The sequence below is a fragment of the Vipera berus genome (genome assembly GCF_964194415.1).
Source record: "Vipera berus genome assembly, chromosome: 4".
NCBI lineage: Eukaryota > Metazoa > Chordata > Lepidosauria > Squamata > Viperidae > Vipera > Vipera berus.
This window is the reverse complement of record NC_138206.1, coordinates 53,270,064-53,287,637: the sequence shown is the minus strand read 5'-3', so window position 1 is coordinate 53,287,637 and position 17,574 is coordinate 53,270,064. Positions and strand designations below refer to the sequence as shown.

Genomic DNA, 17,574 nt, shown 5'->3' with positions numbered 1-17,574 from the left:
AGATTAAAACGTGATTGCCAATCATTGGCCGAGTTCAATATCAGCACTTCATTTTGTATGATGCTCGGCACAAGCATTTTAAGAGTTTAGTTTTGGCTTAATACAGAGGTCCCCAGTTTTAGGAGACTGGACACTGGATATTTGGAATGTTCAGTCTCAGAACTTAAAAGGTAAGGTGGGAAATCTACAATACCCCTTAATCAGCCACAGTTTTAATACAGGTTCTGCATTTCTGATTGTATGGTTCTTCCAATAAAGACATACATACATTACCAGGAGGAAAACAAGGACAAATTTTTAATCCTTAAACAGCATGAAGTACCATTAATTTTAGCCCGAGTGCGCAATTAAAATTGAATTCTTACTACAATCAAATAGCATATACGGGTGGTCCTTGACTTACAGCAGTTCACGTAGTGACCATTCAAAGTTAGAGGCACTGAAAAAAGTGATTTTATGACCTTTTAACACACTTATGACCATTGCAGTATCCACATAGTCATGTGATCAAAAATCAGATGCTTAGCAACTGACTTATATTTGATGGTTGCAGTGTGCCAAGGTCATGTGATCATTTTTTGTGACATTCTGACAGTCAATTGGAAAGCCAGATTCACTTAACCATGTTACTAACTTAACTGCAATGATCCATTTAACAGCTGTGGCACAAAAGGTCGTAAAATGAGGCAACATTCACTTAAATGATTCACTTAGCAACAAAAATTTTGATCTCAATTGTGGTCATAAGTCGAGGACCAGCTGTAGTCAGTTCCTTCTTCCCAGTATTTTCTAGGATTTATAAAACAAAGCATTTAGTTTATCTGATATAAATTGGTGTTATAAAGTACAAATCTATATGCATCACAAATTCAGTACAAAAACAGTATAAAAATGCCTAAGAACTGAACAGTTCTTCTGAAAGCGCATACAAGTACCATGAAAATTATGCAGCGAAGGACTATTTAAATCAGTAATTAAATGGCTGCCATAGCAAGCTTGAACACTTGAAATCTTGGCATGATGAAGGAAATCCAAGGAAGGGACAATCTGTAGTGATTAAGGAAAAGAGAGAAATGTAGGAACTCAACCTGTTGCAATTCTGAGTAATCTCAATGCTTAAACAATTGCCTGGAATTCTCTATATATTGTTTAAATAAGCTTACCAGCAAGAAGAGCATGGAATAACACACAACTGGAAATACTCAAAAGGCTGCTAGTAGCCAGTCCAATTGAATTTTTTTAAAACAAAAAATACAACTGGACCATAGTCTGGTCTGTTAAAATTGATAAGAGGTGAAATATTCACACAGCCCTAGTTCCAGAAAATTACAATAGATTAAGTTGTTGCTGTTCCATTAAAGTTGGAAGCAAGATCTTAATTAATAAACAGGCTGCAGCTGATCCACCAGACGTAACTAGTAGAAGAACCTTCATGCAGGGAATTTCTTCTGATTCCCTTCTGTTCAAGAAGAGCACAAACGTATCTGAAACACATTATTCTATTCACCAGCTGTAGTCAACAGTATTCAATTTTATATTCTGAAGATTGCTCCAAATTAAGAAGTTTAAAAATGTAAACATCAAGCCCGTAAATTAAAACCAGGTCAAATATGCTGTATGTATTTAACAGCATTGAGGTTTCAAATGATTTCACTAGTTAAATTTCATATCAAACCAGCTTCTCATCTTAATCTATTGCAGGGGTGTCAAACTGTCGGCCCACGGGCCAGTTTCATCATATCAAAGCCGTGCCCAACCCATTGCCAGCAATGCAAAAAGTCACAATACATCGCATCAAGTGACATGGCTGTTCTGTCCCACCCTACATGAGTTCTTGTTATGCTCACAAAGAGAAACCCCTCTTCCAAGAAACAGTCAGGAACCGCAAGAAAAGACCAACCCCTTTTGTTCTCACAGACCTGAGTCAATGTCCAAGGCAAACAACACAGTCCACAGAAACTCGATCCTCAACACGAATGGATGCCTTCGGCAACCAGCACCTTCCACACCTTCCCTTTTATAATTCAGCATTCCTCTGTCCTACTCGCTTCTCTTGCCTGCGCTTTCGTGCATCCTGGGTCTGTCCCAATTGTTCTTCATCACTGTCCAACTCAGGCTCCCAGCACAGCTGTGTCTCAACCTGAGCACTAGTAGAGGGGCCAGCCTCCTCATGCAACTGTAAGCCTTGGAGCTCCTCAGAGCCTTCCTCTGACTCTAATGTCACTCCAGGCCCCTCCTCCTCATCTGATTCCTGACTCAGCTGCCGGATCCACTGGCTGGCAAGGAATCACAACAGTGGCGAGTTTGACACCCGTGATCTATTGCAAAAAGTTTTAATGAGGTAATGCTGGTGTAAACTCTCCGTGTTGCACAATATTGCCCAGGGAAAAACAAAACTCTTTAATCATTAAAAATATATATATGTATGAGGCAATAGGATTTGTGTTCTCCTAACATTCACACTGCAATTCTGAACACATTTAATCAGGCTAAACCTACTGAAATATTAGGATGTTCTTCCAAATGAATAAACGTGCTAAGTTTCTTAATTCACATTGCTACACAGACGGATGAGTGGAACTTCCTTAGAAACGATGTCTTAAGCAGCTAAAACAACTTGATGGTAATGAATAAGGTGTAAATGATATAAAATATTTTTCATCATATTGTCTATCAACTGGCAAAACTTGTCAGAATCTTATCTTCTGCTTTTGAAGTAATTGAAATAATGTCCCAAGGATCTTCTCCAGCAGCTCTCTGAAATTCTTCAATTGTAATCATTTGGGGGTCATTTAGATCCTGAGAAAAAGCATTAGATTGTTAGAAACCAATAAACCTATATATTCATATTTGCTATGATAATATTGAAATGGAAAATAGTAAAAAAAAGTAATTCATAATATTTTCTTTGAGGAAAATTCTATTGAAGTCAGGGAGTTTTATCTGTTTCATATAAATGTAGCCTATCTACATTCATACAGATTTATAACTGAAATGGGGGTCTTGTCACTCTGTCCAATTTTATATTTTGAGAATTCAGTTGCACTAAATTGAATTTTAAAACATTTTATCATCTCTCAGATGTGCCAAACTTTAATATTTTTGTTCACAGAAATGGTGCCTATTTGCAAGAATGAAAGATGAGGGCACACAATCAAGTACTACTATGGGGTGAAGAAAAATATTTTATGCTCCTGGTGATTCAGATTGTTGTTAAACTCTAATTTTAACCATGCTGGATTATACCAGAAGGCTGCAAGCATATTAAACATTGATTTATGCCAGGGATCTGCAACCTCTCTAGGTGCAAGGGCTATGTACTAAGTGGCTTTGCATATCATATCAAGGAAGGGGATCAGACTCGGTTTTATTTCTTTTCTCGTCTTATCATTTGAAATATTTTTTGCAAGAATAAAGTCACCAAACTAAAATAGCTGTGCAGGTTTTTTTTCCACTGGGAGAATCAAAAACTTCCTTTAATACGATAGTTATCTCTACCATTTTAAAAGGTTTGGTATTTTTTAAACAGAAGAGACAATTTGATGTAGAGAAGTTGAGTTTTAGTCCTAGTTTAGGCACAAAGCCAGCTGGTTGACCTTGGGCCAGTCACTCTCAACCCTTGGAAGGAAGCAATCACAAACCATTTTAAAAACTTTGTCAAGAAACTGCAGGAACTGTTCAGGCAGTCTCTGAGAACATTGGACACAACTGAACGGAAGAAAAGAAAATCAAAGACAGCTAGTCCTCTACTTAAAAGTCATTCTGAACAATTATTTTGAAACTTGTTTTTTTATTTATTTTTATTTATTTATTTAATTTAATTTGTATACCGCCCTTCTCCTGAAGGACTCAGGGCGGTGAACAGGGCAATAAATACCAAAATACCAAAATTAAAAACAAATTAAACCATAGTGCCCAAATACAATAAATAAATTACTTAAAAACAATAATTAAAACCCAAACCCATCAGACCAGGCCGGCTTGTTCAAACAAATAGGTTTTTAGATCACGTTGGAAGGAGCGAAGGTCGGGAGCCATCCGGAGCTCAACCGGTAAAAATGAGATTTAAATAAATACATTCACTTTTATTGACTCACATGCCTAGTCTATTTCAATATAGTTTTTACCATTTTTATATTATTTACACTCTCTCTCTCTCTCTCTCTCTCTCTCTCTCTCTCTCTCTCTCTCTCTCTCTCTCTCTCTGTGTGTGTGTGTGTGTTGGTATGCTAAATCCATAGTCCTTATACTACACTGCTGGAATCTAATTTTTAGATTCTCAGGTATCTTATGCTTGTCTATAAATTAACTATAGGACTGAGCTACATAAATACAATTAACTTTAACCAAATACTCACTACAGTAATTTACTATGTCAGCACTATAATGACATTTGAAGCACAGAAGGACTTGCAAAATAAATTAATATACCAGAAAACTTTTTCAAGACTAAATCCAGATTGCAGTTACTGTACACTTACATTTGATTAGTTTCCCATTTACTGAAAAATACAAGCTGACTGAACATTAAGCAACTTCCATCTAACAATGTTTCCACAAAAAAATCAAGAACGAGTCAAATACTGTACAGAAAGTCTAGAATTATAATGAACAGTTTTATGCAAAAATCTCAGTATCCTCATTAAATTGTTTGTTTCAAGTGGACAAAACCCAATACAACTGTTACATGAAACAAAATTAAGTGCAGCAATTTTGACAAATTCATCTGTTTTCTGGAGTGCAGATTCCCCCTAAATGTTCCAGCCTCACCAACACGTCATATTTGTGACCAATCATGATTTCTGTTTAATCCATGATTAAAAATCAAGGTTTAATGCAAATGTTCAATTAATGGTGTATTTCCTTTGTTTTCCACCCGCACCCTTACTTTCAGATCACAATCACAGCAAACATAACGTGTGGGGTAGGATGCAAAAACGTATGGTTGTGTGCTGTAAAATGGCTAAAACAAGCTGCAATGTTAAGTCACAAGAAAGGGACCCATCATCACACATTAGTATGTCTCAAGTCCAGCTATATCTGAGTTTGCTATGGAATAAAGGATGGAAATGTGTCTAAACTCCATGGTATAGTTCTATGTAAGTGAATTCCAGACAAGCATACTACAATCAGACATTATTGCAAGTCAGCAAAAATACATACCTCTTCATAGTGTGACGGTATTGTTAGAGGAGGTTGCCAAAAGGATTTAATTATATCTGGATACTTCCGAATAATCATTAACAGCAAAAATACTAAAGCTAGTATTAAAAACACAGATCCAAATATCAATACGCAATACAGCATTCTAGTTCCCTCTGAAAGAGAAAGGGACATTGACATAAATGCATTGAAAGATACATTTACTGCAAAATGGCAGAAACATACATGAAACAATTTATCAGCTATCTTGGATTACAATACAGTAATTACACTGCAATGAAAGTTCAGAAAAATTGTACTGTTACTAATGAAGTTTCTGTGCAGGAAGTGAAGTGTTAATATAGCTGTACAAAAATATGTAGGACATAGGGGCAGAAAAAGCTATTAGGACAAAATTGAATGTGGGTTCCTGAACATTTTTGAGATGTATGTACTGTTGAGAAGAAATTGGTTGGTGATTAGATAATTAAATGGGAAGAAAGCCATATATTATTGCACACAAGTGTCAGCTTATATTTGAGACATAAGAGAAGTAATTCCTTCTCAAACAGTGAAATGTGCCTCATTACTTTTCCTTTTTAAAATTAGGTTTAGGAACAATCCCAGTGAAATCATCTGCAAATGCGAACATTATATAGAGGAATACTGTCAAATTCAGCACACTTTTTAAGAAATCATAGGTTTTTTTAATCTGAATCCTATGTATTACAGACTCTTTCATGGGAAAGACTTGAACTTGACTTCTATAGAATTCAAGAACAAAAATTTAAACCTCAAGAAACTGAAGGAAAGAAGGGATAGGACTAAAGGACAAAACAGGGTACAGTACTATATGGGCATTTGAGATACCAAGATCAGTTTTCTGTTTGAATTTAAGTATACTCCATACTGAAAGCAATAATGCATTATTCATTACTGCTATAATCTCAAGTAGAATCTTCAGTTAATTTATATTAAGATTTATATAATATTTCAGTAAAAAAAAGCTTTTGGCTTAAACTCTTTATTACAGAACAACTTTCAAGCACTATTTAAATCTCAGGAATCAAGCCACAAATGCCAAAACAGTAAAATCATAATCATAACTGCATGCTCCTGTTGATACAAGAAGAATCAGGTACTTCCTTGAGCAACACAATATTCACCTAGCTTGCAGAAGAGCCAGGCCTTGATCACTTTATGGAACAGCAGCCACAAGGACCATCCTTACCTTTACAGAGACGCTATTCCCTAGGAGTTGGGCTGACATAGAGAAGGATCTCTGATAATATTATTATTTAAAGGCTGAGATCCACAGTATCCTCACCAAAGAAGCAGAGAAGAAATGATGAGATATACAACATGTGTGCTCAATAAGGAAGATTGGATATTTAATCTTCACTTCCGCTCCTGAACTTGTCTTAGGCCCAAGTTATGTTTCTCCTAACAACAGTAATCCTGGCCACTATTTTTGAATGGCAGGCCAAGTATAATAACTCTCTTATCTATTACCATATTAGACTAGCTTGTATTTCCAAGACCTGGTTGGTGAGGAGAATTTGGCATCGGTTCATGTTTCCACGGTAGGGTAGATCATTTAAACATAAAAAATAACCAATGGGTACAACCTATTCCTTTAATTATGCATCTATATAATTATACATCAGTTAAGTAATAATACATACCAGTGGTTGTAGTTTTTGCACAATAAATACCACTTTTTTCTCCTACGAGTCCATACAGTCTTGCTTGTATCCTAAAGCAATATGTAGTTCTTTCCTTTAGATTCTTAAATCTGTGTACAGTATTCATGATTAGCTGTATAATAACAAAGAGCAGTTAAAACATTATTATATAATTTCCTTATCCAAATTACAGCCCTTCCTTATTAATTTCAGAAGTACAGCTGTTCTAGTTCGTGGTAGGTTCATTGTAAGTGTTTATCTGCAATACTTTGGTTTCAATCTGGGGACAGGCAATTCCTAAGACCACTTGCATTCCCCCAGGATCCCATTCTTGGCCTTTAGGAAGCTCTCAGTAGATACAGCCATTTTGTTATGGGGTAGAACTGCAATTATATACAATATTTTTAACTGGGATGAGGAAGGGGTGAATTTAAGGAGCACTGACCTTGTTTTGCAAGATTTAGGTACTCCTTTGCCCATTTAAAAGATAGGTCTGAAAAATTTGGCTTTAATCTTCCCGTTAAAGGTACAATGTTCCTTGCAGCCCTCAGGCAGAACAGAAAGATATTATGGGACCCACACACTGAAAAAGATTACCTACCCCCAAACCAGTGATTTTTGTAGCACTATCTCCAAGATCTCTTGTGATTGCCGAAAGCCTATGTTCCAGAATATCTAAAATAACTACTATTAGTTCTGAGCAATTAGGATTTAGGAAGCCCATGGTAACTGTTTAGTATACAGTTGATCATAAATCATAGCCTAAGGATTTGTAACATATCCTCTATTTTCTCTACTTCCCATGACACATTTGCTATGGCTTTCTATATAATGTCATAGCAGATAGTAGTAACATCTTGTCAGCCATATCTAACCTCAGAAAAATAAGAAGGGTTGGATCTGGTTAACAGTCAGGAGATTGCCAAGGAACTCCAGATAAATAAATAAATAAATAATCTAAAATAGTGCCAGGGACAAACTTTATACATTTTTAAAGCAACGTGGATGTATTGAATTTATGGTAGATTTTCCTCTGTACAAACCTCTAAGACAGGGGTGTCAAACTGCCAGCCCACGGGCCGGTTGCATGATGCAGAGGCCATGCCCACCCCAGCTCCGGCAATGCAAAAAAAGTTGTGATACATCACAACAGGTCACATGACATGGCGAGTTTGACACCCGTGCTTTAAGATGTTTGTGGGCCTCTATCAAGGAATGAAAGTTGATCTCTAAACAATTTCAAGTTAAAAAAATATCTTGTTATACAATGTAGTGTGATTATCCCATCTAGATAAGAAGAAATTCTATAGATAGTTGGCAAAACGTCCAGTACGTTGTTTGCAGATTACAAACGATGTGAGACCAATAATATGCAGAAACAAGTGGTCAGGCATGTATAGATAAACAGCTATAGAAATTCAATAAGTAAGTAAAACCTCCCAGCCTCTGCCTCCTCCTAATTCTTATAATCATCTTTATTTATTAAATGTATTTGTTTATCTAAAGCATTTATATAGCCACCCATCTTTCAACCAATGTTAGTAGGCAATCAAAAATTAAAAGACATATAAAATCAGTTTAGAACTATAAAATCTAACCAGTTAAACATTAAAATATTAAAAATAACAAACGTGTACACTGCTCAAATTTCAGTGACTCTGAGACTCTTCTTTTTTTGTTTTTCTCCTAACGGTCGAGCACTCCTATATTCAGTGTGTTTAATTGTACTGTTTTAGAAAAGGATTGGTTCTACTAAAAAATTAACCCAGTTGTGAAGCTAGATTTATTTTCCATGGACCCGCTAATCTCATTTTCTATTATTATTATTTTTTTAAAAATAGTCCAAACAAATCCCATTAGAATAATTTTAGTACTTTTTAATGTATTTAAAATACATACTTTTAATCTATGTAATCAAAGGTTGTGGGGGGGGGGTAGTCATGAGCAGGCCTTTCTTCCTTAATACCTGCAAGGCATCCCCTTATTATCTATCTATTTACAGTTTGTATTTCTAGACCGCCCATCTCCCTCAAAGAGGGATTCTGGGCAGTGTACAGCACAAAATTGGCCTATAAAACAATACATAAAATTAAACTGTTAAAAGAGCCTTGGTGGAGCAGTGGGCTAATGCCTCCTTAAGTAACACCAGCTGCCTGCAATTAGTGCAGGTTCGCATCCCACCAGGCTCAAGGTTGACTCAGCCTTCCATCCTTCCGAGGTAGGTAAAATGAGGACCCAGATTGTTGGGGGCAATTAAGCTGACTTTGTAATAATGCCGCTTGGGGGGAAAGCCCTAATAAGCAGGCATATACATAGAATGAAGGCTATTGCTAAGCACATTGGTTTGTGCTTAAATTGTAAGCCGCCCTGAGTCTTCGGAGAAGGGCGGGATATAAATGGGATTAAAATAAATAATAAAATAAAATTAATTTAGTTAAAAATTTTAAAGTTAAATTATAAAATTCCCCCCCAAAAAAGGAAAAGAAAATTTACAAGAAGGCAATTTAACTCTGTTTAAATTGGTTGATGGAGGCAGAGAGTGAGTTCTCATAACACCAACCAGCCCCATAACTGCACAAACCTTTGCCCTCCCCGTAAGGCTACTGAGTCATGTTTTGACCCATTTCGGAAGGCCAGGAAAATGGAGGCACCCCTCATCTCCGCAGAAAGTATATTCCATAGTATGGGGGCAACAGCAAAGAAGGCTCTCTTCCTAGATCCTGCCAGTCAGAATTCTTTGGCTAATGGGGTCTGTAACACACCTGCCTGATTATATCTTTTAGGTCAGGAGTCCCCAACCCCTGGTCTGTGGACCACCACTGGTCCACGGCATTCCAGCAACCCGGTCCTTGCAAACAAGCAAAGCCTCATGCAGGCAGCACTCAAAACCATGCCTCTTCCGCTCCCCAGAAATCCATTCTCCACGGAGGATGATTTTGGTTTTGCTCATTCACCCACCGCTCATCTGCAGTTGTGCAGGCTGGTTCCTAACAGCCCATAGCCTGGGGTTTGGGGACCCCTAATCTAATGTATTTGTTTTTATTAAGGAACCTTAATAATGTTATTATAAATTGTTTTGACTATCAACAGTATGGGTAACGACATAAACATAAATAAGAGATGAACAGATTTATTCAAAGGTTTTCTAATAATTCTTATATCAGTTAGTCAAGGAAAGACAAGTACTTACTGATGTACTTGTTGAATTCTCCCAATAGATTGTATAGTCAAAGAAAGAGAAATTACTTCTTTTCTCAAAAGGAGGCAAGAAACTTATAAGAATTGAATTAGCAGCTGAAGTTACATTTATTGCTCTTGGAGGTCCTATAATGGCTAAAATGAATAAACACCATTATTTTAATCAAACATCAAGTCACCATTATTTTAATCAAACATACATAAGAAATGTGTGCATGAACTATGTTAGTTCATTTTAATGCTTGAGAGTATTTGCATTCAAAAAGAAATGCTTACTTGCAGCATTTTCTGCCACTACTATTTGAGTAAACAGCATGAACCCAGCCGTTCATCTAGGAGCTGAAGGCAACATAAACGGGAGGCCCCTGTGAACTGGGAATAACATTTTCTGCTGGGTCATATCTTGTATGAAAGAATTTGGTACTTTCTAATAGTACTGGATCCAGATCTTATCTTTGACCATAAAAGCTCGGAATAAATTATCCTAAAAGGTTAGTATTGTGAAAGTGAAAAGTTGAGAAGTATATCCCACAAAGGACTCCCTGAGTTTCTGAAGGAAAAGTGGGATATAAATCTCACAAATGAATCAACCAAAACCTAAATAATATTACAGAAGATATCTAAATTGTCTTACACAGAGGATACTGTACTAATGAAATGCATGAATATTTTTCTTGGGCTGAAAAAAGCACATCAGTGAACCTGTCTGTACTAGCATGGGTAAGAGATACAAAATGTAGATAATTGTGACTAACATGCCTCTATGAAATGAAATGTACAATTCTGCTTATAGCATACCTTTATGAATAACTATGAACTGTTATGATAAATAAGTCTCATTTGGTTTTGGTTTTTTTTAAAAAAAAGCATTGACAAGCTTTTATCCAGAGGCATTTTCATAAAATGCATTATATCAAGACTTGTTTTTATAGTATAGGGCCTATCTTTTGTTCTATGGCTTACAGTTTTCGCTTTCACATATGACATGATTAAAAAAAACATATTTAGTCAGGGGCTTAATTCATCAATAAATAACAAGTAACAAATGAAACATACTATCTTTCCAAGCAACAAAGAGATCTGTTTCAGTCCATTCAGATTTTAAGTTGCTTTCTTCAGCTCTAACACGCAAAATAGTTCTATAAAAATCGTTGATAGGCTTAAAATCACATTCAGGTTTCATGATATCTATACAATTCACTTTTTCCCATTTTTGGTCTGAATATCTGCAATATAATACAAAGACAGTAGAATTCCTTAGTGGTGTAATTTGAATAACAACATGTGATAAAGAATAGAAATTTATATTTTATATTTGACAACTGTTTACTTACAAGCGACTCTGAACACTGTAAAAGACTGGACCATTGATTCCCTTAACTGGAGACCACCTCAATACATTCTGAAAATTATACGACTTAATTGTCAAATTCTGTGGTGCTGGTAAGGAGAGAGAAAACCCTAAAAGGGCAAAGAAACAAGAGATGCTAAAAGGAATAAAAACATAACGTGCACAATTCACCATACTCCAAAACACTTCAATGGTGAGGTGAATTAGCCATTACTGATGCCGATATAATACCCTGGAGGGTAATAACTAAGCTTACTGTCAGTGTGCCAATAGCCTAGGAATACTTATTGCAACATTTTTTATGCCTTCCTATTTCTGGTGATTCAAAGCAATTTACATAAAAGTTCTTAAAATTCCTAATAATTACAAGTGCAAACCTATTTGAAGCCTATCGGGGAAATTTCCACCTTTTTTTTTTGCAAAACACAAGCGAGGTGGAGACTCTCCTTACTTCAAAGTTAAAGTATCCACAACTACCTTAACCTCTCATAAAGTGGAAACCCAGAGGAGCCCCTCTCAAGGTGCCTGCGTGGGGGAGGGCGAGGAGGAAGCTACCGTGGGTGCCAAGGTTAAAATAAGTGCATTTAATTGAGTCCCAATTAGTGTTAGAACTGTCACAATGGGCTAACTTCAGACACGTTTTCCAACTTGAATTCTGGAGACAGAGAGACTGAAGAGAAGGCACTGGGAGGTATGGGTAGAAGGATAGATCTAAGACAGGGGTGTCAAACTCAATTTCATTGAGGGCCGCATCAGCATTGCGGTTGCCCTCAGGGGGCCGGGTGGGCGTGGCCTACTGGGTGGGCATGGCTAGAGTGCGTATGGCCTACTGGGTGGGCGTGGCCAGCTCTACATCGTTCACATCAAGGGTGCCTATGGGGGCCTGGGCAGGAGTGGGACAGATCTGAGGGTCTCTGGCAGAAGGAGGGTCTCTGGGCCAGGGCCAAGGCAGTGGGGGCCGTTCCCTCACTGCTTCCAGGAACCGCTTCGCGGGCCACATGAAACCACTTCGCGGGCCGGATCTGGCCCCTGGGCCTTGTGTTTGACACGTCTGATCTAAGAGAAGGATGGAATCCACGTCCAAGGAAATTCTCTAACTGCCAGAATGGCAGGGTTAGAAATAAATAGCTGTTGCCATGAAAAGTTAGCAGCCTACAGATAGATACTTTGTAAAATATAAACTTAGTAGAAATATCTTGCTGTGAGAACTAAGACAATGCATATTTTAAAGCAGGGTGTCTCAAACTCATGGTTGAAAAGAAAAAGTATTCAGAAACAATGAAAAGCTCCAGTGACCGTAAATTGGCATCATTCAAATTAAGTTTCTCCTCTCTTACACAGAACTTCACCAAGTTCTCATGAAATTTTGGGTTCTGTGAGGAACACAGATCGAAAAAATGAAAAGTCTTTATTTAGATAGATTGTACCTGTGTGATAATGCTCATGATGACTGTTACTGCTTGGGCGATTTTTAAATGCTTTTTCAGTAGACTTTGGTGCGTTTGTTTTGTTTGTTTTTCATTTGGGGAGATTTGGCCTGACAGCATAGAGCCGATGGAGGGAAGCTCTTCCCAAAATATTAATGCAGTTTATTTTGGCAACTGCATTCAATAAAACACACCACACCCTCACAAGTAATTATAATTCATAGAGGTATGACACGTGTTGTATATCTAACAAGTTCTATATCTAACAACTCATTTTTTACCTACTAACTGTGATCCATTCATCAGCTTTTGTGGTCTTACTGAAATCACTCATTTGTTTTGAAAGCGCCTTTTAAAATATATAACTGTTTAAAAGGCACCTGAGCAAATTTCTGTATTGCTAGCATTCACAAGAATCTTAGTTCTCATCCCGTTGCCCCCATACGTCTGTTTAAAAACAATATTCATAACTGATGACGCAGCTCTACCTCAGTACCCATTTTTTAAAAATAGGCAGATTCAGAACTTTACAGAACAACATCTCCTTATCAAACTTATCAGAGGTAACCTTTTCCTCTGCATAAATTCGTCATTTTTCCAATCCAACAGCCGCCCTTTGCCTTTAAGACGAGCCTTTCTCTACCCTACCACTGGGAAGTCTCTGACTAACAGACCTAGAGTCTACCGTTTATTTATTTGTTTATTTGTCTTATCGCTTGCTCCTTGGGAGGAAAGCCATGGCAAATCTAGACAGCACACTAAAAAGCAGAGACATCACCCTATCAACAAAAGTGCGTATGGTCAAGGCCATGGTCTTCCCAGTTGCAATGTATGGCAGTGAAAGCTGGACCATAAGAAAGGCTGAGCGCCAAAGAATTGAGGCCTTTGAACTGTGGTGCTGGAGAAGACTCCTGCGAGTCCCTTGGACCGCAAGGCGATCAAACCGGTCAGTCCTAGAGGAGATCAACCCCGACTGCTCTTTAGAAGGCCAGATCCTGAAGCTAAAACTCAAATACTTTGGCCACCTAATGAGAAGGAAGGACTCACTGGAGAAGAGCCTAATGCTGGGAAAGATTGAGGGCAATAGAAGAAGGGGATGACAGAGAATGAGGTGGCTGGATGGAGTCACTGAAGCAGCAGGCGTGAGCTTAAATGGACTCCAGAAGATGATAAGAGGACAGGAAGGGCCTGGAGCAGGCATGTCAAACACAAGGCCCGGGGGCCAGATGCGGCCCGCGAAGTGGTTTCATGCGGCCCGCGAAGCCATCCTGGAAACAGTGAGGGAACGGCCCCCACTGCCTTGGCCCTGGCCCAGAGACCCTCCTCCTGCCAGAGACCCTCAGATCTTTCCCACTCCTGCCCAGGCCCCCATAGGCACCTTTGATGCGAACCATGTAGAGCTGGCCACGCCCACCCAGTAGGCCATACGGACTCTAGCCACGCCCACCCAGTAGGCCACGCCCACCCTGGCCACGCCCACCCGGCCCCCTTAGGGCAACCGCAATGCTGATGCGGCCCTCAATGAAATTGAGTTTGACACCCCTGGCCTGGAGGAACGTTGTCCATGGGGTCGCGATGGGTCGGACACGACTTCGAACTTACCGCCCTGAGGAAATCGACCTGCTGAGATTTGAACTGAACTCGTAAGCGTTGCAAAGCGGTAGTAGCAACCTCATGCAGATGCTGAAAAATTCGGCCCATTTGACCCAGATTGTTGGGGGCAATTAAGCTGACTTTGTAATAATGCCGCTTGGGGGGTGGGTGGGCGAAAGCCCTAATAAGCAGGCATATACATAGAATGAAGGCTATTGCTAAGCACATTTGATTTGTGCTTTAGATTGTAAGCCGCCCTGAGTCTTCGGAGAAGGGCGGGATATAAATGGGATTTTAAAAAAAATGGGGGGGATTTTTTTTTACAAAAAAACAAAAAACAATCTACCTAATAAAAAGGCACAAGAACCTCCAGAGAGGCCTTTGCCGTCTCACCCAGCCACCCTCCCGAGCTACTTTGACACGCCTTGGAAAGTACCACCCGGCCCTTGAGAGAAGAAGTTACCTTGGGCAGCCGCGGAGAACGGCAGCCTCCACAGGAAGAGGAAGAGGAGCCATTCGCCAAGGGGTAACATGCCTCCCGCCCTTCCTTTTCTCACGCGCCTCCGGACGGGCTAAGCGGCGATTCCCTCGGCTCCGACGCCATCCTTTGCACCCCGATATCCTCAGGCCGCGGCAGCTCCAGCTCCCCGGCGACGACGCCCCGTTAGCTTCCCGCACAAGGGCGGAGGCGGAACTGCGGAGGCGGCGCAAAAGCTCCGGATGTCGCTTCGTATCTTATCTTATTCTGGCGAGGCCAGAAGTTCACAGCCCGGAGGAGGAGGAGCAGGAGGAGGAGCAATGCAGGGGCTTGTGGGGGGCCTGCCTTGCCTTGCCCGGCGCGGCTGAGACGCCGCGGGCGTTGCAAATCTTATTTGGGACGCCATTCCACGATTCCTGACTCGGCGCGCTCAGACCGAGGGGAAGCGGAGGCCAGCATCAGAAAAAAGGCACCGATTCCCTGCCTTGAAATGTTACGTTCTACACGTGGATACACAAGTGTATTAAAATACTTATTTGAGGCGTATGCCTTTTCATCCCCCTCCCTTTTTTCCCCCTTTTCGTTAGCCGTTTGGGGCGATGAGCATAAGTGTAAACGTGGGAGTGTGAATAAACACGTGCAGAGACTTCTGGAGGATCGCGTTGGTTGCAGCTCCACCTCGGCGACTTACTTGCTTCCAGTTTTAGTGCCGACGCACGTCCTGCGCTCTCCTTAGGGGAGTTTCTGCCTGCAAAGTTTCTGCCTGCGATTCAAGTCTGCCTGGGGCAGGGGTACCTTGGCTCTTTTATGACTCGTGGACTTCAACTCCCAGAATTCCTGGGCCAGCTGGCTCAGGAATTCTGGGAGTTGAAGTCCACGAGTCATAAAAGAGCCAAGGTTGCCTACGCCTGGCCTGGGGGAAGGTGCTGTTGCCATTGTGCGTGATCCCCGTGGCAAAATTCACTTGAGCTGGCTGGGATTTGAGCCGGAGAGGCTTTGGTGGGCCTCGGCCGTTGGAAGGGCTGCGTTTTCCAGATCAGGCTGAGCAGGGAGGGAATGGAAAGGGAGGTGGAAGACAACCGCATCAGCTGGGGACGGTGGTGGCAGCGGAATACGGAGTCTCTTCCTCTCCGCCATGCTGTGCAGGGCAGCCAAAAAAGCAGAAATGGGAGGGAGAGATCAAGTGGGGGCAGGTAGAGGACAGGCCGTTCACCCAGGGCAGGAAAAATGCGAGTTAATTTAGCCTAACCTAACGACTGAACAGTTGTCGCTTAATGACCACAATCGGGACTTCTCTCACTAAACTGCTCAGTCACATTTTAACCACCATTTTGCATAACAGTGGAAATTCTGGCCCCAATTAGCGTTGTAACCCAAGGACTTCTTATTCTACGAAGCAATTGCTTTCTTTTGAGGGAAGCATCTTATTGAGGGAAGCAGCATTAGCTACAGTAGCAACCCCTTTGTAAATAGCCTTGCCCACCTCAGGGAAGGCTATACTTTGAATAAAAAAGAGCAGGCTGCTAATCGTTAATAAAGTATCAAAATAGAACTATAGCTACAATCTGAGATAACAACACAATGCCTACAAAGTCAGCTCTTTCCCATCCCATTCCCCTACCTTATCCTGGAATATTGCTTTTAGACACTTCATTTTATCTGTTTTTGGTCAATTTTATCTGTTCACCTAAGGCAGGGGCAGGCAACCTCGGCTCTTTTATGACTCGTGGACTTCAACTCCCAGAATTCCTGAGCCTCCTTAAGTAACACCAGCTGCCTGCAATTAGTGCAGGTTCGAGTCCCACCAGGCTCAAGGTTGACTCAGCCTTCCATCCTTCCGAGGTAGGTAAAATGAGGACCCAGATTGTTGGGGGCAATTAAGCTGACTTTGTAATAATGCCGCTTGGGGTGTGTGTGAAAGCCCTAATAAGCAGGCATATACATAGAATGAAGGCTACTGCTAAGCTTGTAAGCCGCCCTGAGTCTTCGGAGAAGGGCGGGATATAAATGGAATAAAAATAAAAATAAATAAAATAAATAACTAATCATGGCAGCTACAGTGTGCCAAGAGCAAGTCCTGTGATTCATAGGTCCTCTTCTCTGTGTGCCTTAGTATGAGGAAATAAGTTAACTTTTTCCTGGTAGCTTAATTTCTACTGATTATACTTGATTGTTAGCTGTTAGAGTAATGTGTCATCGCATTGGCATATTTCAGCTGGCTCTAGGCAATACACATTTCAGGGATGGTATAAATCTAAATATTAGAGGGGGAATTCCTGCATTTTAAGGAAGACGACTTCAACAAAAAACACACAAAAAAACTATTTCTCTCAGCATGTATTTTTTACAGATCAAGAAACACTTCAAAATGTGTTATCTTCTATAGATTAGCATAGAATAGAGCTGGAAGGGAACTTGGAAGTCTTCTAGTCCGGCCCCCTGCTTCAGCAGGAGAACCTATACCATTTCAGACAAGTGACTGTCTCTAGTGTCTTCTTAAAAATCTCCAGTGATGGAGCGCCCACAATTTCTGAGGGCAAGTTGTTCCACTGGTTAATTGTCCTCACTGTTAGGAAGTTTCCCCCTTAATTCCAGGTTGCTTCTTTCTTTGGTCAGTTTCCAACCATGGTTTCTTCTCCTGCCCTCTGGTGCTTTGGAGAATAGTTTGACGCCCTCTTCTTTGTGGCAGCCCCTCAAATA

The 17,574-nt window shown here is 40.1% G+C and overlaps 1 protein-coding gene across 2 annotated transcripts; it reads right to left on the bottom strand.

Annotated features, from left to right (window-relative positions):
• Positions 1-273: 273 nt before the first annotated feature.
• IFNGR2 (interferon gamma receptor 2) lies at positions 274-15,414 on the bottom strand. Of its 2 annotated transcripts, XR_014026331.1 has the most exons (8): positions 14,860-15,414; positions 11,360-11,486; positions 11,082-11,251; positions 10,018-10,160; positions 6,828-6,960; positions 5,164-5,318; positions 2,500-2,799; positions 274-1,047 (listed from the first exon to the last, which is right to left on the bottom strand). XR_014026331.1 is itself a non-coding variant. In XM_081326934.1 (7 exons), exons 1-7 carry the CDS (start codon positions 14,927-14,929, stop codon positions 2,674-2,676), a joined length of 924 nt encoding a protein of 307 aa, XP_081183060.1. In that variant the 5' UTR covers positions 14,930-15,414; the 3' UTR covers positions 274-2,673. The 2 variants fall into 2 exon arrangements, 1 of the variants encoding a protein (XP_081183060.1); XM_081326934.1 differs by having other exon boundaries at positions 274-2,799.
• Between the last annotated feature and the right edge of the window lie 2,160 nt (positions 15,415-17,574).

Coding starts and splice junctions, on each gene's coding strand:
- IFNGR2 (XM_081326934.1), bottom strand. CDS start 14,929: ATGTTACCCCTTGGCGAATGGCTCCTCTTCCTCTTCCTGTGGAGGCTG. Junction 11,487..14,859: donor GTTCTCCGCGGCTGCCCAAG/GTAACTTCTTCT, acceptor TTGCCCTTTTAG/GGTTTTCTCTCTCCTTACCA. Junction 5,319..6,827: donor TGCAAAAACTACAACCACTG/GTATGTATTATT, acceptor TTTCTCTTTCAG/AGGGAACTAGAATGCTGTAT.